This window comes from Hirundo rustica, chromosome 9, assembly GCF_015227805.2.
Source record: "Hirundo rustica isolate bHirRus1 chromosome 9, bHirRus1.pri.v3, whole genome shotgun sequence".
NCBI classification, from domain to species: domain Eukaryota; kingdom Metazoa; phylum Chordata; class Aves; order Passeriformes; family Hirundinidae; genus Hirundo; species Hirundo rustica.
Window position 1 is genome coordinate 1,927,120 of NC_053458.1, and position 27,364 is coordinate 1,954,483.

At 47.9% G+C, this 27,364-nt stretch overlaps 1 protein-coding gene across 1 annotated transcript in view; it reads right to left on the reverse strand.

Moving 5' to 3' along the window:
* ROR1 (receptor tyrosine kinase like orphan receptor 1) overlaps positions 1–27,364 on the reverse strand; it is a 155,937-nt gene that overhangs the window by 32,677 nt on the left and 95,896 nt on the right. Inside the window, exons 2-4 of the mRNA XM_040073515.2 lie at positions 16,042–16,113; positions 3,480–3,767; positions 2,011–2,041 (exon numbers count right to left, since the gene is read on the reverse strand). Of these exons, the coding sequence (XP_039929449.1) occupies positions 2,011–2,041; positions 3,480–3,767; positions 16,042–16,113 (391 nt within the window). The remainder of the gene's footprint in view (positions 1–2,010; positions 2,042–3,479; positions 3,768–16,041; positions 16,114–27,364) is intronic.

Consider the following 27,364-nt stretch of genomic DNA (forward strand, 5'->3'; position numbering starts at 1 on the left):
ATGAACAGAACCTTCCACTCATGGGTGACATGGGGAAAGCAGGCCCAGGAACTTGCCATCAGTTTTGTTCTGAATTTTATGACCCAGTTTCTAGATTATTCCCAAGGAAAGTGTTTCCCCCGGAGTGAGGATGATGAGGGAGGTCAGCCAGGTACCTCATCTCTCTCCCTGGAGTTTGAAAACTGGCACAGATCAGCTTGGTTTCCACGGGAAAAAAATAAAAAAGCAGAGAAATGAATTTCATAGCTACAAATTCATTTTTCAGGTTGAACAGGGAGAAGGCTACACGTGAGTGAGTCGCACAATCCAATCCTTTGCACTGAAGGACAGCAAACACAAAGAACCAGAATTCGAGGCAATTTCCCTCCTGCATTTCACAACATGCAACTGAAGTGTGACTAAATTTCTTTTTTGGTCACAAAATTATAAGGCACAATTACAAAATCAACTATTAAAGAGGACACCTCCCTTTTTTTCACCTTTTCACATCCTTTGTGTGTATTTTAGCTGGTTAAGCTGTGGTCTTTTTTTTTTTTTTTTTTTTTTTGTTTGTTTTTTTTTTTTTTTTTTTTTTTTTTTTTTTTTCTTTTTTTTTTTTCTTTTCTTTTGGAAGAGGAGCAAAAAAACTCCAAACCCCTGTCAGAAAGAAAAAAAAAAAAAATGGGGAAAAAAAGATTCCCAAATGCATTTTTTAAAAGAGTGAGGCAATCCTGAGTGGTTTAGACAGTGAAATTCCAGCCCAGCTCTCTGCTTTCTGTGCTCATATGTGATTTCTGACCACCAAGGATGTGCTGTTTAACCCCACAAACTTCAGTAACCCTGAACTAGGTGGGAGCAGCACAAATCCCCCATTGTCTCACCTTGTTCATTAAGTCTCCAAATTTCTGGAGAGCCCAACAGCCCCCAAATCCCACAGCACCAGGAAGCTTCCCTCCCCAGAGCCCCACCATCACCAAACAGAGCTGAAAGCCCAGCAAAGTGCTGCCCTTCCCAAACAAACTCCAGGATTCCACGCCAGGCACCTCCACAAGGGAAGATAAAACCACATTTTAGGCTGTTCCATTAGAGGGCATCCTACAACATCCTTTTGTGGTCAGATGCTTCTCCTCTTTTATATCCTCTGCAATAATTCGTGGAAGCTCTTCCATAAGGAGCCAGGAATATTCACATTCCCCGGGTTTTCCGTCCCTTTTAATGGCATTAATTGCATTAAACGGATTCGTTTTCTGGTTTAGTTGGTTCTGTGTTTCCCTCCCCTCACCAGGAGAGGTGGATTTGCAATGTTTTTCCGCAGTGTGAGATGTGAATAAGCCGGACACAACACCACAAAACTGATCTCAAACCTCAGGACAGCTGGGGATCACGCTCGGGAACAACAATGCGCTGAGCAGGTTTGATCAGATATTTTAAAACTGGACATAGGAGTGAATATTCCCAAAAACTGCCCAAGACAGAAGCTCCATTGCCAAAATACAAGGTGGGGAGTGCTCAGACCCCGCAGCAGGAGCCAAACCTGAGCTCCAGGACACGGGGAGCTGTGGTGCAAACAGCCCCTGCTCCCACCCACCTGCTCAATCTTCAAACCCTCAGGTTTCAGCCAGTTTGTTAATGCAGGTACACAGAGACAGACACAGTTTACGACCCTTAAAAATCAGCAAGAAGCCCCCAGGTAGTAAAATCTGCTTGTAGTGATAAATAATTTTCAGGCTGGGCTGTGACATGGATGAAGTAGCTGTAGGTGCACTGAAATCACTTCCCAGACTGAAGGCACCGGAGGATCTAAAGGTAATAATATTGGAAATTAAGAAGTCTGGGGTAAGAAATAGGAGTTGACACGATAACATGAAAATACAAGTGCGAGACAGATAACTCGGTTCTAATAAATCACCATCCTATCTGACTTAAAAAGCAGAATGTAAAAGTGCTCCTGTCACAGCGAATGACGAATGAACTTCTGACTGCTGAAATGCAAGATTAATGAACCCACAGAAGAGACATGAAAGGACTTACGAGGATCCTGGGCTTGCTGTTGGCGGGGGACCTGGAAAAGTGACAGAAGAAAAACAGCAGGATGAGTTACGGCGAGGGTAGCAAGCAGGAAGCTTTTGAAAACCTTTTAAAAGATAAAAGCCCCAGTCTGTGGTGCTGGCTGTGGTTTATGTAGCTGAACAGAGGAGTGGCAGTCCCTCAGCACCAAAGACAAGCCTGTATTGGCTGAAGAACATGACACGAGGACAATAAACAGGTGAGCGACTCGCCCTCCCCTTGAAACTGCCTTAGGAGAACGCCTAGTGATTGATTTCTTATCAGAAATCAGAAAACATGGGAGATTTATGGAAAAAAAACCAAAACAACATGATGAAACTCATCGCATCCATCACTCCTTGCATGCTATTTGTCCAGCTCCAAAGAGGATTAACCAGGACTGTGTGCAAATATCTTCATCTCAGTGAATTATTTCTCCCTGACAGTGGAGGAGGAGAAGACACACAAAACCTGTTTCTTGTTTGGAATCTTCTGAGTGGTAAGCTCAGCTTTGAAGGCAGTTATCTCAATATAAACTTGGAAGAATGAGTGCTTATTTTCCCTGACAGGTAGAAATGTGTCTCATCTCAGGCCCTCGGCCTGCGGTGCAAGCTGAAGTTTCTCACTCCCCAGACACAGAGGTCGCTCAGATTAAAGGAGTTTTTCTCCTCTGGTCTGAATCTACCCAGGTACCACATTCATGGGGCTGAGCCTGGAGAAAAGGAGGCTCAGTGGAACCTTGTGGCTCTGCACAACTCCTGACAGGAGGGGACAGCCGGGGGGATTTGGGATCTGCTCCCAGGGAACAGGGACCGGAGCAGAGGGAACGGCCTCAGGCTGGGCCAGGGGAGGTTTAGATTGGATATTCGGGAAAATTTCTCCTCCAAAACTGTTGGAACAGCCTGCCCTAGGCAGTGGTGGAGTGACCATCCCGACAGCTGTTCAAAAACCATGGATGTGGCACTTGGGACGTGGTTTAATGGTGAACATGGTGGTTGTGCTGGGTGCTGGTTGGACCTGGTGATCTTGGAGGTCTTTCCCAGCCTGAACATTCCATGATTCCATGAAAATACAGCTGTTCCTACACTCCCATGGATCCAGTTATTTAGGAAATCTGTGGATGGGGTTAAAAGGGCAGAGATCCCAGCCCTGGAGGACGCACAAGAGGCTCCAAAGTCTCTCTCCGGGGTGTCCGACGCCTCCTCAGCTCCCCAGGACCATCTTCCCAAGCTCCATCCCAAGGAATGTTTCTGCCCTGCCATCCCAACACCCTCCCTGGGAAGCCCATTTTCAGCCTGGGCTCTCTGCACAACCTGAGTTTAACAACTTTAACAAATTTGGCTTTCCCAACCCGGAGCAATTCCGCGACGCCGCTACACCAGCGCGCTGCTCCCCCCAGGGTAAACACCCTCTCCTAATCAAAACCTGTGAGGGTTCGAGAGGAGAAAACTCACCAAACTTCACAAAGAGCACCCCGGTGGTGGAGACCGTCCTCCTGCCGTTGGTGGCCACGCACTGGAAGTAGCCGGTGTCGGTGGTGTCCAGGTTGCGGATGCGCAGGCGGGAGCCGTAGGGGGTGGCTCGGAAGGAGATCCTGCGGGGCTCCTGCACCACGGGAGCGTCGTTCTTCAGCCACCTGACCGTGGGAGGGGGGTTCCCAGAGACCTTGCAGTGCAGCTCCGCCGTCTGGCCCAGCGTGGTGGTGATGTTGTTCATGGGTTCGTCCAGCGTCAGGAAATAATCTGGGGTGGGAGGGGAAAGAAGGGGAATGGTGAAGTGCTCCAGAGCAGGGAATGTCATTGTGGAGAAAGGTCCTGCTTGTATCTGAGAGATGTTGGAGTTTAGGGCATTTTTTTGGCTGCTTTGGAGGGTTAGAGACTTGGACAGGGGGGTCTGGGACTCTGGCTTAGAGCTTAGAGGGACATTGGCTTTGATCTTAGTCTATGGGAAATGCTTCCTGCACTGCGGGAAGGATTGCAAGCTACAAGAGCGTGAAAGACAGGAGTTTAGCTTATTACAGGGTGCGAAAACAGTAGGTTTGGGTTTTTAGTATTGAAGTGAATGGGGGTAAGATGGAGGATTTGGGGTGTTGTTTTCTGCTTTTTTCTTCTTCTCTTACTGTATTTTCTATAGTGACGGTGGCATAAAATAGTTTAAAGAGATTGGGTTAAAGTAGAGATGACTTGTTTAGTATAAGTGATAGGTATTGGCAAATAATGATAAATAAAGAATACGTAGCAATTAGTATAAAAGATAGAGACAGCCCAGTGCAGGGAGGAGTCGCCAGATGCCCGAGCAGCTGCACAGACCTTTGTTGGGCACTGAGAAATTTGTAAGATAAGAAACAATAAACGAAGCGCGCAACCTGGAAAAATCAGAACCTGAGGACTCCATCTCTTTCTCGCGTTTGGCTCAGAGCTTTGCGGAGGGCAAAAAGACTCTAAAACCACCTGAATCTCAAAGAAAAAACCCAAGAGAGAGAGACAGAAGGAAGGTGGATATCTGCTGTCTCAACATCTCCTATCTGGCTCCATTTAGCTCAGAAAAAACACTGCTGCTCTTTTTTCGTTTCCTTTTCCTGGCCAATAAACGTGAAAAGCATCTCAGCGCTCCAGCTGTTTGTTTTGATGCTGACCTGCCTCTGCTCACACCAGAATCCACCAAATATAGGAATATATGAAAGGAATCACTCAGAAGTGAAAATCCTGTTACCCAGAGAAGCTGAGGCTGCCCCTGGATCCCTGGCAGTGTCCAAGGCCAGGCTGGATGGGCTTGGAGCAGCCTGGGATGGTTGAAGGTGTCCCTGCCCATGGCAGGGGATGGGATGAGATGAGCTTTACAACCCCTTCCAATCCAAACCGCCCCAGGATTCTGTGATCCTGTCTCCAAGCCATTTTTAGTGACTCACAGGAAGAGCAGATAGCGTGTTATCCATGATTCTGTAAGCACCAACTGCAGAGACAAGGAATAAGGGTCAAATCTGGGAAAGGGGACTTTATTCTCACTCAGCATTCCCATGGCTAAGAGTATTGAAGATTCTACTCCAATCTGAAATATGGCTCATGACACAAAAAAATAAAATTAAATTAAAATTACCAGATGAATCTCTCCTAATCCACCCCTGAGCACTGCCTCCTGTCAGGGGCTATTTCACTGAGCATCCTTCAGGAAGAGCCCCGTTCTTAGTTCACTGTATTCCCCATTTCACTAAATCCCTTAAAGGCAGGGAGGGAGATGGATTGGGGATGGGGAATGGGATCCTCTTTCATCTCCAGGTGGTCCTTGGTGGCCAGAGCCATCATCAGCTGCTGGCTGTCCCAGCAGGGTGCCCAAGGAATAAAGAATCACGACTGTGTCTGGCTCCTGAACTCTCTGAGCCAAACCAGGAGGTCAAGAAAAGCCAGAATCGGTCAGCAAAGTCGGAATCACAGAATTGTTGGGATTGAAAGGGACCTTGGAGATCGCCCAGTTCCACCCTGTGCCACAGGCAGGGACAACTTCCACCATCCCAGGTTCCTCCAAGCCCTGTCCAACCTGGCCTTGGACACTTCCAGGGATGGAGAATCCCCGAACTGGTGCTGTGCTGCTTGTGCTCCGTCACTCTCAAGTCCACCTGCAGTTAACTCCAGCAAGAAACCTCCCTAAAAGTGTGGAAAAAACCTCTCCAGCACGTTCCAAACCAGCTCAGCCACCCAACCTTGCCTAAGTAAGCCACTTCCCTAATTATTCCCTGTAATCTTGGCTTGCCCAGCTCCTCCCTTCATTATGGTTTGTGGAGAGCCGTATCTCTTGCCTTTGTTTTTAATCTGTTTAGCACACAACTCACCCCGTGTTTGCACAGCACTTTGAACAAAGGCGTCCCTGTCCTCACCTGGTCCCAGGAGCCATTTGGGACAAATGTTTGGCACCCAGGCCCTGCCCACAGGTATTTTTTTTTTCCACGTGTATTTTTTCAATTAAGTTCTAACCTGCAGGTGTGAAACCACGCTTCTCTCAGGGAACAAGGGACAGGATGAGAGGGAACGGCGTCAAGTTGCACCAGGGGAGGTTTAGATTGGGTATCAGGGGAAAAAAATTCGTGGGAAGAGTTGTAAAGTGTTGAAACGGGCTGCCCAGGGCAGCGGTGGAGTCATCGTCTCTGGAAATGTTCAAAAAACACGTGGAGGTGGTACTTGGGAATGTGGTTTAATGGTGAACGTGGTGCTGGTTGGATCTGGTGATCTTAAAGGCCTTTCCCAGCCTGAACATTCCATGATTCCATGAAAATACAGCTGTTCCTACACTCCCATGGATCCAGTTATTTAGGAAATCTGTGGATGGGGCTAAAAGGGCAGAGATCCCAGCCCTGGAGGACACACAACAGGCTCTAAAGTCTCTCTCAGGGATGTCCAATGGCTCCTCAGCTCTCCAGGACCGTCTCCCCAAGCTCCATCCTGAGGAATGTTTCTGTCCTGCCATCCCAACGCCCTCCCTGGGAAGCAGAGCTGCAGCCAGCCCATGGGCTCCTGGGCTCTCTGCACAATCTGGGTTTAATAAAGCCCCACTAACAGCCTGGGACCGGAGAACCGCAGTTAATTACCCGACGTAACGTTTCTGTACCGCAGCCACTCGTATAATTCCTGATAATGTTCCGGAGGCTGCCTCAGACATCTCCAGCCTAACAGGGAGAGAAAAGAGCCCTGGGATGGGCTGGCTGACACACAGCACGGTGAATAGAAAGTTTTAAAGGTCCTGAGGAACACAGGAGAGGCAAATAAAGGCGTGAGGATGTAGGGCAGGTTTCCCAAGGCTGGAAAAGGTGTTTGAAGTATCAGTAGAAATCGTAATCAGTGAAAAAGCGTGGCTGCAACTTCGCTGTAAGCACCAGCACAAGTGGCCTCAGGAGCTGCTGACTCCTCTAATTGTTCTCCACCTTCCTCCATGAGCTGCTGCAGAAACACTAAAACAAATTCATCTGCTAAATTCACCCCAGATTAGTCCTCAAATCCGTAATTTTAGCATCCAAATCGTAAACCAAACCAAGCAGCTCATTTAAACAGGGCAGGTTTGAAGCCTTTGGGAGCTCTGGGAGATGTTTCTCACAGATAAAGCAGTTTTGGAATTGAAAATGAGCTCCCCAAAAACCTTGGATTGCTACGGAGGCACACAACATGGTGAGCATCCCTTCCCCTGGCACGCACCAAACTCATCCATTGCTGCGCCTGCCTGGTGTGGAGGGGCTGGAGAGAAGCCCAGTTGTATTTTTATTGTGTCTCTCACCTTCCAAAGCCCATCGAAACAGAAATTCTTCCCTGTGACAGTGGTGAGGCCCTGCCAGAGAAGATGTGGCTGCTCTTGGATCTCTGAAAGTGTCCAAGGCCAGGCTGGAACAACCTGGGATGGTGGAAGGTGTCCCCTGGCAGGGGTGGAATGGGACAAGCTTTAAGGTCCAATCCAACCCAAACCATCTCACCCAAATTCATCTGAGCCTCTCCTGCCATCCAGGAGCTCTCCAGACAGAGTTGACTCCCTCTGACCTGAAGAATGATTTCTTAGAGAAAAAAAGGACAGTTTTTGTGAGCTGGGAATGATCCAGCCTGGTGGCATCAGGATTTGGAAAGTCTGAGTTGGATCCTGGCTCGGAGCAGCCTTGGGTGAATCAGCTCAGTTGTGATTTTTAGAAGAGCCAAAGGGAAGTAGACACCCAAAGCCAATCAAAGCTCACACGGGATTTGTGCAACTAAGGCCTTTTAAAAACAGCCTTAAACCTTTTGGCTCGATGTCTCCGGCCATAAAGTGAGGATAATAATCCCTCTTACATCATGGGGAGGCTGCTATGTGCATTAATGAGATAATGCTCATAAAGCACTTTGAAGGTGAAAAGTGCTATGCTGGGATAAGAGCTGTTATTATATTTTAAGTTGAATCTCGGGGTTTCGAGCGCAGAACAAAAGCCTGTCCGTATTTTAGAGCAGCACTCCGTAAAAACATTAGGGAAACGTTTTAATTTACAGAAGTACGGGAGAATAGCCTGAAAGAGCCCTAAATAAAATTTAGCCCACCTATAATTTAATAATAGTCAAACTGATTTTTTTTTAATTTGTAAAAACAATTTACTGCTGGGTCTAGACCCTGAATGCCAAGTTTCAGCCCACAGAGAGGTTTTTTTTTAATGGCTGAGTTATAAACCCTTGAAAAATGCTGACAGCCCCTTTACTAGAGCAGCACTAGCGGGTGCCCTATAATGAACTTTTAAATGACTTGAGATAATATCTGGAAAGCCAAGCCTGAAATATATTTCTGGGTTTGAGCCACTGCCAAGGCAAACACAACACATCATAAGTCATCCTCATGATTCTGAGCGCATAAATTGGAGACACTGCATATAAAACCCAAATATTAGGTATCCTCCATGGCCAAACTCTGCGCTGGTTTGATGTTACAGAGCAGCAACAGCTGGGCAAGGACGAGCTGCAGAGCGTTGCGCGTCTCCAAAGTAGAAAAGTGTCTGTATTTCCACGGCTCTGCCTCGACATTGTTAAATAGGAGCCTGCCCAGTCCTAATAAATCCTCCACTATTCTACCACTTCTAAGTGGAACCCAGGTGGCTTTCAAAATAAAAGCTCGTCCTGGCCGGCCAAGGAATGTTAATCTGCTCTGTGACCACATGGTTACTCCATCTTAAATTACCAAAGACGCATCTTAGAGCCCGTAACACCCTCTTGGCTTGCAGGAGGATTTTGCTGGCCACAGCCAGACCTTTCCCCCCCAGCGCCGCGTGTTTCTGATTTCACAAGGTGTTTAAAGCACGATGGGGATGCAGGATTAGACCCTTGGAAGGGTCATTTTATGAGAAGAGTTGTTGTTTCATTTATCCTTCTCTTTCTGCCCTTCTGATCTTTCGGAATATTCAAAGAAAAGCTAAAATTAAAGTCTCTGCTCAAGCCTAAACCAGCTTTAATCCAGGTGCACAGGAGAGGCTGGTGAGCCAAGCTCCTTCCATTGCAGATGGGCAACAACACAGTTCTCTGCAAACACCTCCAGACCTTTCCTCAAGCAGCTGTGGGGACGCCTTTTCCAGCTGCTGGCCTGCAGAAGTGGCTTTAATTCTGGATTTGAAGATTCGAACCTGCACTGCAGCACAGAAAGCAGAACCCGACCTGGACCTGACCATAAACGCAAATTCCATTGCATTTATGGAATCCTGGAATGGTTTGGGCTGGGAGGGACCTTAAGGATCAGCTCATTCCAAACCCTGCCATGGGCAGGGACCCCTCCGCTGTCCCAGGCTGATCAAGCCCTGTCCAACCTGGCCTCGAATTTTGTTTGTGAACCGAAAGGTTTGGCAGCTCCCTGGTTCCTCGGCACGGCACGCGCTGGAAAAATGCCCAAAAGCATCTCGGAGGAGGCTGAATTTTCATTCATTGGAGTCTTGGATTATTCGTGAGTCCAGTGTGGTGCCACACCTGGACGTGCTCCATACTCACAAATACTGGAAATCTTCCAGATGGAATGGTTGTCTTTGGAGAAGGTCAACAGCACAGAGCCCACCCAGAGTGAAGATGCTGGAGAAACTTGCTGGCTGCTCCATGGAAAGGAAGGAGGCAGCAGGATTTCTGATGGAAGCGTGGCCACACACATCCCTTGGAAAAAGGATTCACCACGGATTGCTGGATCTGCCCGGAACTCACAAAGGAAGATAACTCCCCGTGGGTCTCACCTCCAGACCTTGTTATCAAAAGCAGTGAAAGCAAAACTCCCACTTGGAATTTCACTACTTTGAAATGAATAAACAAGAGGAATGACAGTGGGAAGGAAGAGATGCTGCACTCAAGTCATGACCTGGCAACCTTTGGAGAATATCAGGGTTAAAGAAGTCCAGAAAATCATGTGGAAATATCCAGTATCTGCAGTCATGCTGCACTCAAGTCATGATCTGGCAACTCTTGAAGAATATCAGGATTAAAGAAGTCCAGAAAATCACGTGGAAATATCCAATATCTGCAGTCTTGGGACAAAAGGAAACCCTCTGCTGCCTTATCTTGCCCAGCTTTACTTCCAGTGGTCTCCTCAGAGGAGTCAATTTGGGATGCACATGGAAGTTCTGTCCAGTTCTTTCCCTTCCCACACTCCATCCAGAGGGTTCAGTGCCACCCAGGACAACTCCCTGACCTCAGCCAGGCAGGGCACAGCTCCAGGCCTGATGGCTTTTCAGATCTCCACCTGTGACTGTCACTGGGGTTCTCTGAATTAATTTTTATATTCTGATGATTGGCAGCTTAGAGACGGCGCCGGGCTTGTGGAGGGAAACCAGGCTTCCCAAAAAATTATCTGGAACCTGAATCCCACTGCTTTTGGGTGGGAACTGGACAACTCACTGCCCTCCATGAACTCTTGAATGCATCTGAGAGTTGCCTCTGCCCTTCCTTTCATCAGACAACGCTGAGGTTTAAGGACAGATGTCTCAGAGGTCACTTTGAGGGGAAATGAAGCTTTTCTTTACTCAGGAACCAGTTTTATAGCCCAAGTAGGAAACCTCTAAACTTTATCACCAAAAAAAAAAAAAAAAAAAAAAAAATTATTTGGCATAGGTAAACAAATGTCCACATCCAGCTATAAAGCCAACTACTGAAAACCATCAAGGGATTTTGTTGCCACTTTAGAAGCTGCTCTGCAGTAAAGAGCCGCAAAGAAAAACCCAAGCATTAAAGGGAGGGTGTATGGAAAGGTATGTGCCTCAAGATTAATGCTGTGGAGTCAAAGAAAAGCTGTTATTTCTGACATTTTGACATGGCATCACTTTAGGATCTGGTTCTTATTAGCCCTTTCTGTGCCTTTTAAAGGCCTATTTTTTTTTTTTTTTTTCCCCAACCAAAAAATGTCAGGAAATTTGGAACAGAAACGTACAATAAAACACGTCCCCTGACCCTCTGATCTATCAATCTTTCAAATAAACAAAGATAGCTGGATGAGCCAGGAAAAGGTTATTATATATAGTTACCTTATGTATAATGGTCAATATTCACTGCACACACTCAGATTATATAAAAAACCCAATGCAAGCGAAGCTTTTTGTGGAAGATTTTTGCCGTGAAAGCTCAGGGTTACCCAGGGCGGTTTCATTTTCAGCCTGCGTTCTGTGACCTTCAAATTTCACACCCTGTATTATTTATAAATGAGACATTCATGAAACACAAATTCTCAAATAAAAACGCGCGCTCCGTCACTGGAAAAGCAAACAAAAGGAGCTAATGTACTGTGGCTAAAAAAATTTTCAAACAAAGTAGCAGTAATTTACTGCCCTGCTACTAACAGGACCCCACAAATGGAATCAGAACCCTGAGCCCCATCGGGGGAGCTTGATTTACCCCGTATCCCCCAGATGATAAAGGAAAACAGAAAGGTAAATTGTGCATGAATGTGAAAGCCGTAATTCTTCCCCTTTCAGCGCACGTATCGAATTCGCGTCCAGTGATTTCAAAGGAGGATCTGGAATCTCTGAAGGACTGGGGCCAAAGGCAGGAGGCCTCGATCCACTTGGTTTTCCCCACGTTTGGTTGGGTTTATTGTTGTTTGGGATGTAGTTTGCCCAAGAGTCCAATCCTCCCTGGGACATCACCGAGATTTTCCCTCGAAGGACTCACAGCCAGGTCCTTTCCCTGCCTGGAAGGACGTGCCAGGGTGGCAGCTTCAGCCTGGATTTGTCAGTGAGGCTCCATGAGCCGCCTGGCTGCACCTCTGGATGTCCTGTAGACTTTCCACTGTCTGCATTTTCCTCCTCCTGTGCTGGACCTGTTGTCCACCCCTTTCCAGGGAATGTTCTGCCCACACCAGGATCTCCAGGAAGTTCAGGACACGCAGTCCCAAACACTGCACCTCTCCCATCCCTTGTCTGGACCCTCCACAGTCATTTTGCATCCCCAGGCCATCCCAGGGGAAGGGTGCTGGATGTGATCCTTGATATCCCTTTGCATGCTGAGGATAAATCCCAGCTGAATCTTCAGCCGTAAAATCCTGATTCCTGCTGCCAGGCTCTCCAGGGAATGTTTGTTCCAGGGAGCACCGTGGGGCTGGGAAGTGCTGTGCCCCACAGAGGCTGTGGGGAGCTCAGAGATTGGGATCGTGGGTGTCTGGAAATGGTTCCCAAGCTCCAGGGCTTTATACTCGTTTGCCAGAGCTGATAGGCCATGAAAGGAAAAGGAAAAGAGGCAAAACCTCACAGTCATGGTTTTCTTTGGAAGCTGAAGGACCGAGGGAAGAGATCCTGGGAGGAAGAACCAGCAAAAGGAACGAGCTGCAGCCCTGCCCCAGTGCCCTCAGCTGCAGCCGCAGCCAGGACACGTCCCTGTGCCTCTGGAGGAGGCTGGAATGGGGGCTCTGGGAAGACCCATTCCAGGGAAGCTGCAGTGACAGCACCATTCTCTTATCAGCTCTGCAGAATGAATGACCACTCAAGCTGAATCCTACTCACAGTTATAAAAATATTCCAAAGCTCACTCTCTCCTGGAAAAGGCTCCAATATTGTCTTTGCCTAAGGATGACGAGATCCCAAACAATTCCTCCAGTGTGGCAGATGTAAATGGGCTCTCATTCCAGTTCAGAGCTATTTCTTTGTAAATAAACTGGCATGGGATGGAAGGAAGGAGGAAAAGCTTCTCCTTCCATGACCCCTTTTGTGGGACAGGAGCAGCTGAAGGGAGAGCTCTTCACCTTTCTAAAGATGGGAAACTGGGAGCTTTCCCGAACAAAGAGCTGGAGCAGGAGCTGGTGGTATGAGGGGACAGACAGGGAAGGAGAAATCCCAGGAGAAATCCCTGTGCCACGGGGCTGTGTAGGAGCACACAGGGATGAGGCTTTTCCCAGTCTCTCGGAGCAATGAACCCCAGTCCCCATGGGAGATCTCCTGGCTGCTCCAGGCTCCCCCAGCCAAAGGGAACCTCAGCCAAAAACTTGGGAGCGAAAAGCTTCACATGCTGCCACCAGCCCCCTTTTTACCACCAACTTCACTTATTTCTCCTTACAGAATTAAATATTTATGGGATCATATTTTCATTTCTCTTTCTCCCTCGTGGCATTCCCTCTGCACGCCACGGTTTACCAGCAGGGAAAGAGAGAGAGAAATGCTCATAGCTAAATCTGCCCCATTTTAAAAGTGATTATTTTTTATTTTTTATGCCCAGTTTGTTTGTTTTTTCAAGGTTTTGGTGAGAAACCACCTCCTCCCTCCCATCAATCGTTGCTTTCAACAGCTCTTCACGGGTGGCTGCGTCTCTTTTAAATTCATTTCCTGCTAAAAAGAATAAACAGGCAACTGTTTAATGCTGTCGATTTAGCTTATTTAATAGAAATTGAAACCTGAATAGGGCTCAGTTGTAAGATAATCACCGCAGAACTCACCCGGCACCAGATTAAGTCATTATTTCAAAATGCAGAATATTATTAGCAAGCCGTTCCTCCTTCCCCAACGCTGGAGGAGGAGATGCTCATTTCCAAAAGGCAGCAGGTAGAGCTGGAGCCGCTCAGAGCAGGCTGGGATTTAATTGGGAAATCTGCTTGGAAACCACTTTCATGTGGTGAACTTAACAGCCTTTAAAATGAGTTTTACTGGGACGCCGGCGTGACCTCCTGGAAGACGAGTGGATGCCGACTCCTTGAGACGCTAAAGAAATGGGAATTGAGCCTCGTTTTCTCCTCTGAGGTTTCCAGTGCCCAGCTCAGCGTGTGCTTGGCTTGATCCAAGCAGGAGTTTCCGAGGCTTTGAGGAGAAGCTGTAGCTCCCACATGAAAGCCCCTGTCGGGGTTTGAGACAAGCCAAGACCTGCGTGCCTGTGCTGGCAGGAGCCCCGGGAGAAGCCGCCCCTCTGACGAAGCTTTTGGGGCACAAACGCCTTTTAATCCCGTATGTAAATCCGTGTTTAGGTGTGGGAGCTGCCAGCGCTCTGAATGCTGATCAGCTGCAGCAAAGGGGCCGGTAATCCCCCAGGAATGCGGGATCCGGCCCAAGCGCTGCTAATTGCCGCATTCCAGGTGGATTAGAAGCCGGGAAGTTCATTTTACCTGTTTCTGACAATAGCTCCAGCTCAGGAACAGGTGCCGTGGGAGATGGTTCAGCCACAGAGCAGCAGCTCTGCTTGAACTCTCCAAAGTCAAAGCTTTGCTTTCTCTGGCATCTCCAAACTTTTGAGGGGATTTGTGGCTTGTACTTTTATTTCCTAGGCCATTTGATTGTTTCCTGCTCTCTGAAAAACCAAAGAAAGCTGCCAAACAAGGAAGAAACACGGAAAGAGAGCAGGTTTAGATGGGAAATCCGGGAGAATTCCTCTGCTGGATTGTGAGTCCGTGTGATTTCTGACTAAATGTCAGCAGCAGGGAGGTGGCAGAGGAAAAAGGTTTCAACAGTTGGGTGATGAAGAGGAGCGGAGATGAGAGTCAAATTTGCTAATCAGTAACGCTTCCAGAATATAATATTTATTGTGTGCTGTACCTGTGGGGCCTGGACAAGGTTTATGGCACAGCCCAGGCTGTACAAACTCCCGGGAAGGAACAGGCTCCTTTCTCTGCAACTTCCACAGCGCACATCTCGGTGGTGGTGAAACTCCAGTGACTAAAACAGGAGTTTGCCTCTCCCTTCAATATACGCTCAAGAAAGATGGAGGGAAACTTTTACAGAGACATTTAGTGACAGGACAAGGGGGAATGGTGTCAAACTGAAAGCCAGGAGGTTTGGGTTGGATATCAGGAATAAATTCTTGGCTGTGAGGGTGGGGAGGCCCTGGCACAGGGTGCCCAGAGAAGCTGTGGCTGTCCCTGGATTCCTGGAAGTGTCCAAGGCCAGGCTGGATGGGGTTTGGAGCACCCAAAGGTGTCCCTGGGGTGGAACTGGCTGGTTGGGCTTTAAGGTCCTTCCCAACCCCACCCGTTCCAGGATTCCATGATCCTGCCTGGGGCAAGCACCACCTTCACTTCTCCCCAGCTTTGGGATGTTCCCTGAGCACAGCCCAGACCTGCCACGAGCACGTGGATGGATCCCTGCAGTGGGATAAGAAATCCATTCTTATCCCACCTTCCCTCAGCAATTTGCTGGGATCTGAAAATTCTCTGCTGAATTTCTTTTCTCCCTTTCCCACCAGCAAGCACCAGCCCTTTGACTTTCATCTTCTCCACTGTGTCCTGGATCACCAGAGAGTCCTGCTCCTTCCCTGCTGGGAAGGCAGACATGAAAGAACCAACCTAAAGTACCCCAGAATTCCACGTTCTCCTCATCCTTAAGCACAGAAAACGTATTTACCCATCAAACATTACAAGCACATGTTTGGAAAAAAAAAAAAAAAATTTAACAAAACACAAACAGTTGGGAAAACCATCTGGGACGGAATTCCACGGTGGGAAATTTCCATCTCAACAGTAAATGAGAACTGGTTGAGAAATTGCACAGTCAGGGTGGTTAAGGGCATCCTCAAAGATGCACAGGTTTCACTCAGGAGCTGCAGCCCCTGCCTTGCAATGAGGGAATCTCAGCAATTCACCTTAAATTATCAGTGCTTACTTTACAAAATGAAGGAGAATGATAAACCTCTCATTTTTTTTACAACATACACCCCTTGGAGAGCTCCAAATTACACCTAATTACCACCTGCAAATGTATTTTGTACTACTAAAGCCTCAAAATTTCATAATAAAACACATCAGGGCAAACTGAGTGCCTGCTGCTTGTGAATTTTGAGTTCAAATCCCAAGATCCACCAGAAAAAAAACCAAAAACAAACAAATAAACAAACAAAAAAGTGTGACAGAGCATTTTGAAATATTTTTGCCTCATGGAACATTTTCCTGGTACAAGAAATGAACCCAGGGATCTCCAGAAATCACAGAACCACAGGGAATTAAATGCCCAAGGATCCTGAGGCAGGTGAGGTTTATCTTGAATACCCCCTGACCCCCTTTGTTTGCTGATTTGGTCAAGTCAAGAAACATGGAGATTTTAAAATCTGATTTCAGGTGGTTTTGGGGGTTTGGTTTTTTTTTCTGCCTGCTTACCTTTGTCTAATTCACTCGAGATGTTCCATGACGATGTGGGCATGAAATCAGCAACAACCGAGGAATTCACTCCTGGAAGGGGAAAAGAGAAGAACCACAAGGCGCTGTTAATATATGGATTCTATATCATCAGGAATCAAGCTGCTGTCGTAGGAACAAAATGATTTGAAGCTCTGTGCTGGCAGGCTGAGCCATCTGGGCAGCAGAAGCAGCCAAGGGGGAAAAGGCAGCGGGCCAGGGCTGGGTTTTGTTTTGCAACTCTGCTCACTGCGAGGCCTCGTGCTAATTAAACATCTTTGGCATGGACTTGACCCACCCTGAAATCTCTCCACGGGTTTTAGAGAGGCAGGATGACTCTGCAGTGGTGGAGCTGAGGGAAACACGGTGCTGGGAGGCTGCTGAAGATGTCACCCGGTAAGATTTACAAGATATTTGAATCCTGAAGGCCCATGTGCACGAGAAGGGATGTGGTTTATACACTGAAGTTAGCAGGGCTTGTTGTGTGAAAACCCCTGGAAACAGAGCAGATCTGAACCCCAGCAGCACCTGCTCATTGCTGGGAGAATTCTTCACTCTTCAGGAAAAAGATGAAGGGAGATTTAAGTCTGTACTCTTATTTAAAACAGCAAATCGCAGGGAGGGTGGTGTTAAGCCAGCCATGTCCTGCCTCAGCTCGAGGTCATAGCAGAACATTCCCTGTATCCAAACTTCATCCAGCATCCAGGATTTACTGTCTCCTCATAACAGCAGATCCACGTGCAGCCTGTGCAGGGAAAGCTTTTGGAGTCATCCCCCGGGAATAAATCGATTTTATATGAGCTTTAGGGAGTGAGGGTGGGGAGAAGGGGTGTGCACACACATTCCATGGCACAGGAAAGCAGAGCACCTCCTAATTCCCTATGTCCACCTAGCCCTGGGAAACCCGACCTGCAGAAGGAGGAGAGCGATGTTGGACGGCACTGAGCGTGGGAGAGGGAACGTGAAACAAAACCAAGCAGCGCTCAGGGTGCCAGTCCTGGAAAAATTCACTGAAAATGAGCATCCCACAGCCCAGCCCTGCACCCTGGAGGGACCCCCAGCGCTGGGTGATCTCAGAGGTGCACAGTGGAAGGCAGAGTGGGGATGCTGTGAGTTAGAGAACAGGAATGTTCTGAGGCACTTCCATTTCGCTTTGACACCATCCTTCAGCTTATTCCGAGATTTCACTCATAAAACACAGCATGTGAGGGTATGCAAAGAGGTTCTGCCTTTATTTGACGTGCTGGCAACTCTTCCTTTCCATTAAAAAATCACCAGAGATTGTAAACACCAGGTCATACAAACTGTTTGGCTCAGACACAGCGAGTGCCCTTTTAACAAATAAGGCCTGGCTTAAAAGCCCACCTGGCTGCCCTGCTTTTCCAACACTCTGCCAAGTACTCCCAGTGTAAACACGGGATTTGAAGGCACTAGAACTCCCCTAGGAGCACATCCTGGCCTGTGCAGGTCCCCAGGGCAGAGCAGTGCTGGGCACAGGGAAGTGGCACAGCCAGCGGTGGCACACACTGGCACCAGCTGAGATTTTGGCCTGTTTGGGGCCATCCCTTCTCATTCTCTGCTTTTAATTAACAGCTGAGCTTGTCTAACCCACACAGCCCTCACCTAACCCAAAGATTTGGGCCCACGTGGCTTAAACTTGCAGGGTTTAAGGGGAAAAAAGGCAGATCCAGTGTTAATATTGCTGTCATGGGGGGTAGGTGGCAAATATCCAGGAGCTGGTCCCAGGGGTTGGGGTGCTTGGTTCCCTATCCCTCCTTTTCCTTCCAGCTCTCCTAGCCCAGAAGTGGGACAACTCCTGTGGTAAAACCCCTCCAAGAGTGGGATCTGAGGTGCTGTTGTTCCAGCTGGGACCAGACTGGTTCATCCCTGTGTCCACAGGCCCAGCACAATCCCACAGTGGGTTACACACATTTGGCACTCCACAGTGGATTTTCTGTGGCTATTTTGGCACACCTGGAAATATTTTAGTGTGAAGAGCCCACAAAACAACTATATTCTGCCAACAGGTAACACACATTAACCAAAATTAAACAGAAAGGATTAAACAACACTGTGACCACGTGCAGCATTTGTTATTTGGAACTCCAGAACTGACAACACAATGACCACACGCAGTACTTTGGTTTTTTAAAACCCTGGAGTGTTCATATTGATGTTTTCTTAACCAGGCTTTGAAAACATGACCATGAATCTCACAGAGCAGACACCCATCAGCTCATCTACGGGAGGAACCACATTAGAAGGCCAAACTTTGCTATTTGTGGAAGTTCTGCAGACTGGTGAGTGGTGATTTGCTGATATTCCCCAATTAAAGTTCCAAAGAAGGGCAAAGCATCACCGTGCCCAAGTAAACGCTTTATTTGATTGAAGGGAACTCACAGAGCAGCTGCACCGTGCAGGAACAAACCACCCCAGCACAGTAAAAGAAAACATCCCAAAAAAAAAAGTCCAGAAGACGTCCCTGAATTCCATTTCTACCTGTGATGACTCAGGATTGCTGGGCATGAAAGTGAGAGCGGTGCCACCTCCCCTTGGAAAAGCTCTGGGATAATTCCAGGTGAGTTCCCAGCCAGCCCTGGGAAGGGATGAGTCAGGGATTTGCTCACAGCGTTTTGGGGCACTGGAACAGACTTGCCCATTTGCTGTCACCACTTCAAAATAGGGAAAAAAAAAAATCCGCCTAATATTAGATCACAGAATGACAGGATTGCTGAGGTTGGAAAAGCCCTCCGAGGTCAGCAGTTCCAAGCTGTGCCTGTTCCCCACCTTGTCACCAGCCCTGACATCCTCGTTCCTTGGACACCTCCAGGGATGGGGGTCTCCATCCCTCTCCAAGGCCTGACCACCCTTTCCATCAGGAAATCCCTCCTGATGTCCAACCTGGCACAGCTTGAGGCCGTTCCTTCTTCTCCCGGCAATATCACAACTGAATTTTGCATGTGGAGTTTAAAAGTTAATTCTTACTTCTTAAAAATTCCCTAATGCCCAGCTTTAACTTGAACAATTAGATTTGTATGGAAGAAGAGTCAGCCTGAGAAATGTGATCAGCAGACAGAGCCATTATCCCGTTAAGGTTGTATTTATCCGTGGAATCATTCCAGATAAATGATGACTCTTCTAAACACACTGGCAAGATAATTATCTGTTCCAACCTATTAAGAAACGTTGGGTTTAAGTTAATGAGAAGTCACAACAGGCTGTGAAAAGCCAAGTAAAGTGTATTCAAACACACTTCCCACGGAGAAGTTGGCCAAGATCTGATTTTATCACCCTATTGCACAAGTGTGGAGTCAGGCCTTGTAAAGCCTTTGTGATTAAATAAACTTCAGTGAGGTTTACAGAAAGCCTTACCTGCGTTTTTAAGATGAACTGGAGACTGTGAGTCAAAGAAAGAAGATAACTGGGATGACATCAAGCCCAGAAATAATTGAAGATTTTAATGGGGAATAAATCTGTTGTGCAGAGAAAAGGAGGGAGCAAAATGAGTCTAGAAATGAGGATGTCCTGCTTGGCAGACTCCAGAGCACGAGGAATGTACGGATGCTAAGTGGAGGGATGGACACATCCAGTGGAAGCACAGCCTGGGATGGACCTTCTTTTGGGGCAGAGATGGAAATCCCACCCTTTTTAAGGTGGAAAATAAATCCCGTTAAAACCTGCAAAAAATTCAAAGCGTCTTCTTCACGGGCATCCTTTGTACCACGCCAGGGGCTCACTCCATACCCGGATGCTATACTGAATTGATACAGTTATTTGTATAATCAGTAGTTTCTTTTTTTTTTCTGCAGGAAAAATGAACGTGATTGCAATTCGGATCTCGCTGCGGGATACCCAAAACAGCAAAAAGAGCAAGGAGGTGTTCAGAGAAGGAGTTAGAAGTCTGAATAATAAGATAAACTATTCAGAATTCATGTGTAACATAAGAAAAAGTTCTCCCTTTGCAAGCCTCTCCCAGAATCTGAGCAGAAAGCCTTCCCCAAGTGAGCTTTGTTATCCAGCGAAGGAATTTGCCTAAGGAAGTGATAAAAGCCCAATTTCCCGAGACATTAAAAACAAGATTGGGCAAGACACGACTACAGACACCAACGGGGAGTTATCCCACGCCGGCTGGCAGCAGGGTCAGGGCAGGACAGCTTCACAGGGGGCTTAGGCACAGATCTTTTTGGCCAAATAACCCATGAACATTTTATAGCTGCACATCTACCAGAAACATCAACTCCCCCTTAAACAGGGGGATAAAATCTCCAGCGAACACACTCCCCAGCTCTCCCACTTGGATAGAACTTCGGGAAAACTGGAATGGCAGATAAAGTGATACAGGCTTAGAGAAAAGCTAATTATCCTAAGTGCTTGGGTTTTGGTTTTTGGTTGTTTTTTTTTTTTTTTTTTTTGCTTTTCTGCACATTCCAGACCAACACTTCATCTTTCCCTCTGTCTGGTTCCTACCTGACTGATCCATTCCAGGATCTTCCCACAGATCTGCCTCCTGGCTGTTTTTCCTCTCGGTCCTATCTCCCTCATCTTCCTTTTCTGCCTTTTGCATTCTCCGTTCCACTGATCCTTTGTGAGCTCCCCACACGTTTCCATCTGATCTCTCCAGATATTCCATTTTGCAATCAGCCACTTTGCAGCCCACCCCGGAGCTGCTGAAGGAAATTTAGACAGACTCTAATGGATACAACCCATTATTTACTCATTTTCTTGTCTGTTTAAAAGCTGGCACCATCCTGGCTTTTCTATCATATATCTCACATTTTGCTTACAACCTTTAATATGGGGAAGGATTTTCAGGACCTCTCTGTCTGCATTAGAATTCTCCTCTTTCCGAAGGAGGTGGGAATTGGGAATATTTCAGTCAGTTGAACGAGGGAAAAGTGCAAGAAGATGGGGAATTGCTGAGCATTTCTGCCCTTTGAGTAAGGCAAGTGTCTCTCGAGGAGAATCTACTGCCTTTAATAGTATGTGACACCACAGGTCAAACCCTATGAATACTCATCCTCATCCCACAGGACAAACTTTCCATGGATTATTTAAAAAATCAGTCCATGTTAAAAATATACTCCTGCAAGATGCCTCCACCTTCCATGCTCAGGTGAAGCTGCTATTTTGAATATTTTGGGAGACAAGAGCCTGTAATTACACACAATAAAATCTGCCCCAGGACAGACCTTCTAAAGCCGTCCCTGCTGAGGAGGGTGAAATGCTGCACGATGGATTTCACAGTCAGTTGTGCTCCACCTGGTTATTCCATGGCTGGAAAAGCAGAGGGAAAGCTGGTTCTGCCAAAACCTTGATGCAGAAGATAAGAGTTTACCAGATCACAGAACCCCAGAATCCCAGAGGCTGGAGAAAACTTGGAGAATCATCTGAGTGCCTGATGTCCACCTCATCCCCAGCCCAGAGCACTGAGTGCCACATCCAGAAATTCCTTGGACACCACCAGGAATGGGGACTCCAAACCTTCTAGGGCAGCCCTTCCCAGTCCTGGCCACCCTTTCCATGGAGAAATTCTTTCCAATATCCAACCTGACCTTCCTTGAGGCCGTTCCCCATCCCATCCCTGTTCCCTGGCTGTCCCCTCCTGTCAGGAGTTGTTCAGAGCCACAAGCTCCCTCCTGAGCCTCCTTTTCTCCCGGCTGAGCTTCCCCAGCTCCCTCAGCTGCTCCCCACAGGATTTAAATGATTCCTCCAGAGTTCCAAACTGTCATCACCGTGTCCAAAATGCATTTTCTGCTGGCAAAGGACCCTCTGGAGCTCTCCAGGCTGCTCCATGCAGCCGGGGCAGAGATGAAGTTGTGGGGTGCTAATAACCTTCAAAGGGTTAACTTTGTTGCAGCTGTTAAAATGTAAAACTCCTGCACCTCTACCTGTTCCTTATCTGCAGTGTTATCATTATTGATCGCCCTGGGCAGGTTCCTAATTGGCATTAGATAGGGAAATTTTCAACACCACCGAACAATTTGGGCTCTGTGGGCTTCAAACACACGAGACATCAATTTACAGCTTCAAAAGGGAGACGTGCAGCGGGATGATTTCATTTAGTGCAGGACTGGAAATTGTTAGGGACTCCATTTATATCCCGTCTCTTCCATCCATCAGAGCACCTCACCACCGCTACTGGCACTTTCATCAGCAGGACCTCTCTGCCTGGGGGTCTTTCAAAACCTTCAAGCTCTCCAGGGCTGGAGATAAAGGCAAGGATCAACCCATTTAGGATGAGCCATCAGGAAGAATCCCGGTGCCCTATTTATGGTTTCAGGGCAAAAGTGATTGATGCACCCGACCCCTCTGCCTCCCCTTTTCCTGCAGATCTGCTCTCTCCCATGAGGATACACCAGCTTTTGGCCCAGAGGGGAGCAGTTGTATTTGAACCAAAAAAACTCCAGTAAAACTCCTTCTCACAAGCGTAATTCTTAAGACTCGCTCTGGAATCTCAAAGTTGTCAGGAAATGATGTGAATGTTACATCTGAGTCTCTGCAAACTCTTCAAACACCTTTGGATGTTTTGGCAGCAGCCTGGTGCCTTCCTCGAGTCAGTATTTTTAGTAATTTGGTCTTTAGCGAAGGTCATATCAGTTAAAATTTGTTTTCTTCCGCTGGATCGGAGCCATCTCCGGGAAGAAGAGGTTTTTAAAGAGGCCCATTTTACATGCTAATACCTTAATCCTAAATTTCTAATTACCGCCCTACAATTCCTTTTGATTGCAGCTATTAATTACATATTATCATTAATGTTAGATGGATTTAGAAGTCACCGTGGAATCTGGGTGCACTTTACATTACTCCAAATTGGGTCGTTAACAGTTCCACTTAAGAAGAGCAAAACACTGCGCCCTGGAGCAAGCCACAGCTTTAATGACAGGGAACGAAGAAAAGAAACGGCCACTTGGCCGAGGGCCAGCATTTCACTGCTCACAGTGGAGCCTTTGTGCTTCTGGGCTGGAGAAACGTGGCCACGGTGGCTCTTCGAGCAGACCTGGAGCACGGCATTCCCGGGATGGCACCGCTCAGGTGGACCCGGAATGATCCTGCGCGGCACAAACTCACAGAACCTCCGAGAGTTTCTTGGAGGTATTATTTGTACTCTGCTCAGTCTGAAATACGAGGGATGTGGAAGGAAGATATCAGAGGAACACGGTGTTTTCCTGCTCATAAAAAAGAGGTTTTAATGGATGTGGAACCAGAGTCTGGTGGATCCTTGGTAGGTGTAACACTGGAAGAGGGCACAGCGGAGCTGCTTGTCAAGCAAATTTACAAAGGCAATTAAATGCAAATTTCCCATCTCTGCAAACCGTCCTGGATTTTTTTCCATGAGCTCTTCTGGGCATCTCAGACTGGCAGAAAGAGAGAAGCAGAAGTGGAAATGGGAAGCACCCAAAGAAAACTGGACGACTGCAAGAGAAGGAAGCAAAAAGCTGACAAAAGCAGGAAGAAATCACTGGATGGGGCTTCTCCAGAAGTGGATGTGACAAAAACCAGAGGAGTCACATCAGAATACCATGAGGAAGTGGAGAAAGAGAAGGATGTCCTGGGGCACCATTAAGTGAAGATTCTCCAGTGCCAGGAATGATGAAGAAGAGTCCAGGGCGGGATGGAAGGAGCATTGGGAGGCTGTAGCACAACAATACCTGGGTTGTCCGGGATGAACGTTTCGGAGTCTGAAAAGCACTGAGATCCCTCCAGAGCCTCCCTTGCAAAGCCTACTCATCCCTGTGACTCTGAGTGATCCACAGCCCACGTTGACTCATGGAAATTTGCTTTCCTGAAGGCACCAGTGCCGTGCACAAGCATTCTGGGGGCCTGCCCCTCTCCTGGCAGAGGTTCCCGTTTATTTCCCTCTGCACCAGCAGAACGAGCAGCGCCTGCTCGGCGCAGACGTGTTCGGAGACGAAGGATGAAGTGGCTGGACAGGGCTTTGCGCTGCACCTGCTGGCTTGTCCCTGGCTTCCATCAGTGCCACTGCACTAAATCCACCCACAAAGGCTCGAAAGAAGGCAAAGGCAGCCAAGCCCAGGGAGGGCAAACAAGAAATCATTTACGTCCCCCATAAATCGCGGCACGCCGTAACTCCTCGCACCTCAGCGCTCGGGGGCCGCGACTGACTGCAGAGGATAAGGAGGCCGGCAAGCCACAATTAAACCCTTATAACTTGTGAAGAAAACCACAGCAGAAGGCTGCCATGTGCAAATCCACGAGTATTTTTTTCGAGCCCGATAATTATTTTTGTTGCGGCGACGAAAAACGGGCCCGTGTCAGCTGACGAATTAATGGGAGGGCCCGAAACAATTACTCCTTAAATACACAGAAGTCCCCCCCAGTGTAAACACGCTCCCTTTTCTTGCAGATCCTCGTGGTCCGAGGCAGACGTTGCCCCGTGACTTATTGGCTGCCCATGATGGAGCAGTAAATGCTGCCTGCTGGATGGCTGCAGCCTCATGCCTCGGATTTTACATGGCTCGGTGGTGATTAATGCACAAACTGCCAGCCTCAGCCAGAGGCTGAAACACAAGGCCACACTGTGAAACCTATGCTAATAGAGCACAATTTATATATTAAAAAAAAGGGGGGGAATGTAAATATTTAACTGATGCCAGAGCTGGATGCTTTGGCCAAGCCGGGACTGAGCTACATTGATTGTTCAGGAGGAACTTACGTCCTAAAACCCACACTGGTCTGATCTGAGACAGGCTCGGAAGGTGGATTCGAAACTTCATTTCTTCAGCTAAAAGGCTGTTTTCTTAAATTTTGCTTCAAGTCGAGCTCCTGCTTCAAGGGCTGCTCCTTGCGTGTGTGGAGAGCTGGGCCCAGCTCAGGTCTCCTCAGGAACGCTGAGGGAAGCAGTGGCAGGCGGGATCTTGACCCGCATCCCCCAGAGACCAGCGCCAAACCAAAGCTCTCCAGATGATTTGCGTTTATTAGCAGCCTCCAGAGAGGGCAGGGGCTCTGGGAGGTGAAAACTGAACTCCCTTCTCATGGCTCTGGGTTGGGTTCCAATCACAGCACGGGCTGTCCTTGTCCTGCCCCTTGTCCTGCCCCTTGTCCTGCGCTGGTGGCACTTCTGATCCAACAAAAGCAATTATGCAGGTAATTAGTCTGCACAAAAGGTTTACAGCAATGCTTCAGAGGTTTCTCTTTAATCCCTCCGTTGATGGAAGGAGTTGATTGATTTAGCCACAGTTACAACTTATTTACTGTAAGAAGGTTTCCTAAATCCAAGGTTCAGCAGGATCGTCTGGAGTCAGGTACTCACTGACATCAAGAAAAATGAAATCCGAATTTATTTTCACTGCTGCTTTTTGGGGGGATCTTAAGTTTCATCAATGGCTGAAGCACGGTCCTGCACTGCATTCCCCATAATTTCCAAGGATATTCCAGGGAATCCCATCCCATCCCATCCCATCCCATCCCATCCCATCCCATCCCATCCCATCCCATCCCATCCCATCCCATCCCATCCCAGGCATGCAGAGCTCAGCACTGCCAGCCCCGTGCCAGCAGCCTAACAACAGCCACCAAACCCAAAGGTTTGACCAAATCAATCTCCTGAATCCTTACACTATGCAGCAATCCTGCACTTCCCAAAGCTCAGCCAGGGCTGTTCTTGTCGGTGCAAAAGAGCCACTTCTAAAAAACACAATTAAGACGTCGGCCAGCCTTCACCTTAATTGCACCCAGCAGCAAAAATGTCTGTGGGCTTCGTGACCCCGTAATGTCTTTGCCACAAAAACCCAGCCCACGGTCTCTAAAAGTTAATAGCCTGTACAATGGAAAATCGACAGGAGCAGGGCAGAGTTGGCTTGTTCAGCCCTAACTGCTTTAGCAGCCGCGGAAGCCTCACGGAAGGATAAACCACTGATGATTTTTTTATTAGCTCAACAAACAAGAAGCTCGGCGTTTGGTGTAGTGCTACTGCAGAGCCACAGGGATTAGGTTTCAAAGCCGTGGCAACTGCCATGCTTTAAGGAACTCGTTAGGCTGGAAATGGATATAGGCTCCCTCTGGAAGGCAAGGCAATCCAAATAAACACGCTGAGCACAGCGGCACGTCCAGATGAACTTCCAGAGGAACCCCCCTGTTCTCTACTCCAGGAGTAAAACCCACAGCAGTGCCGGGGATTAGGAGCTTCCAGGGGACCCCCTGTTCCCTTCCCCAGGAACAAAGCCCAGAGTAGTGCCAGGGTTTAGGAAATTCCAGGGGATCCCCTGTTCCTTCCCCAAGAGCAAAATCCACAGCAGTGCTAGGGTTTGTGAGGTTCCAGAGGATCCCCTATTCCCTCCCCCAGAAGCTCAAAGCCCACAGCAGTGCCGAGGTTTAGGAAATTCCAGGGGACCCTCTGTTCCTTCCCCAGGAACAAAGCCCACAGCAGTGCCAGGGTTTAGGAAATGCCAGGGCACCCCCTGTTCCTTCCCCAGGAGCAAAGCCCACATCAATGCCAGGGTTTAGGAAATTCCAGGGCATCCCCTGTTCCCTCCCCCAGGAGCAAAGCCCACAGCAGTGCCAGGATTTGTGTGGCTGCTCCCAATCCTTGCTCTCCAGGCTGAAGGAGAGCAGCAATCTCAGGCTCAGCAGGTGATCAGAGCGGCTGCCAAAGTAAGCCGGGCCTAGGGATGGTGCTGAGCTCAAATGCTCACACACTCATTTCAGGGCTCCATTTCACTGCTGCTTCATTCCCGTCCCTCAGCTCTGGCAGTGTCCAGGAAGATTTTGGATGGACTATTTACAGGGCAAGGAAAACACAGCTCCGGGGCAAACATGACACCAGGAAATGGAGATGGAGGAACGGCCCGGAGAATTCTCCCTCATTTCCTAGGGAATATTTTCAGCTTTTCTCCACTCATCTGTAACCAGTTCCCAAACCACTCCTTGTGGTCAAGCCAGATTTTTGTGCTGTTTGGCTTTTCAAGTTTCCTAGAGTTCATTCCCAGGTCCTTTCCCCTTTCCCCTTTCCAGGAGCTTCAGCCTCTGCTTTGCCCCCCTCACCATCGTGTGCAAGACTCGTTTTACCAAAACAGAAAATCCTGATGGATGAAGGATGGAGAGAGACCTTTCCCAAGTGCAGTCCTGATCTTTTGAGGGAGGATTTTTGGGAGGATTCCTGCCTGAGAGGTACAGAGCACTGATTGCACCAAGTCTAAACACTCCAGCAGTGATAGGAAAAATATGTTGGAAATACGCATATTTTTTTTTTTATTCTGGCAATTCCCTTATCATGTTCAGGATTCTGGTCAAATATCACAATCTAACACCTGTTTAATTTAAATTAAAGTGCTGAAGTAACCAAACT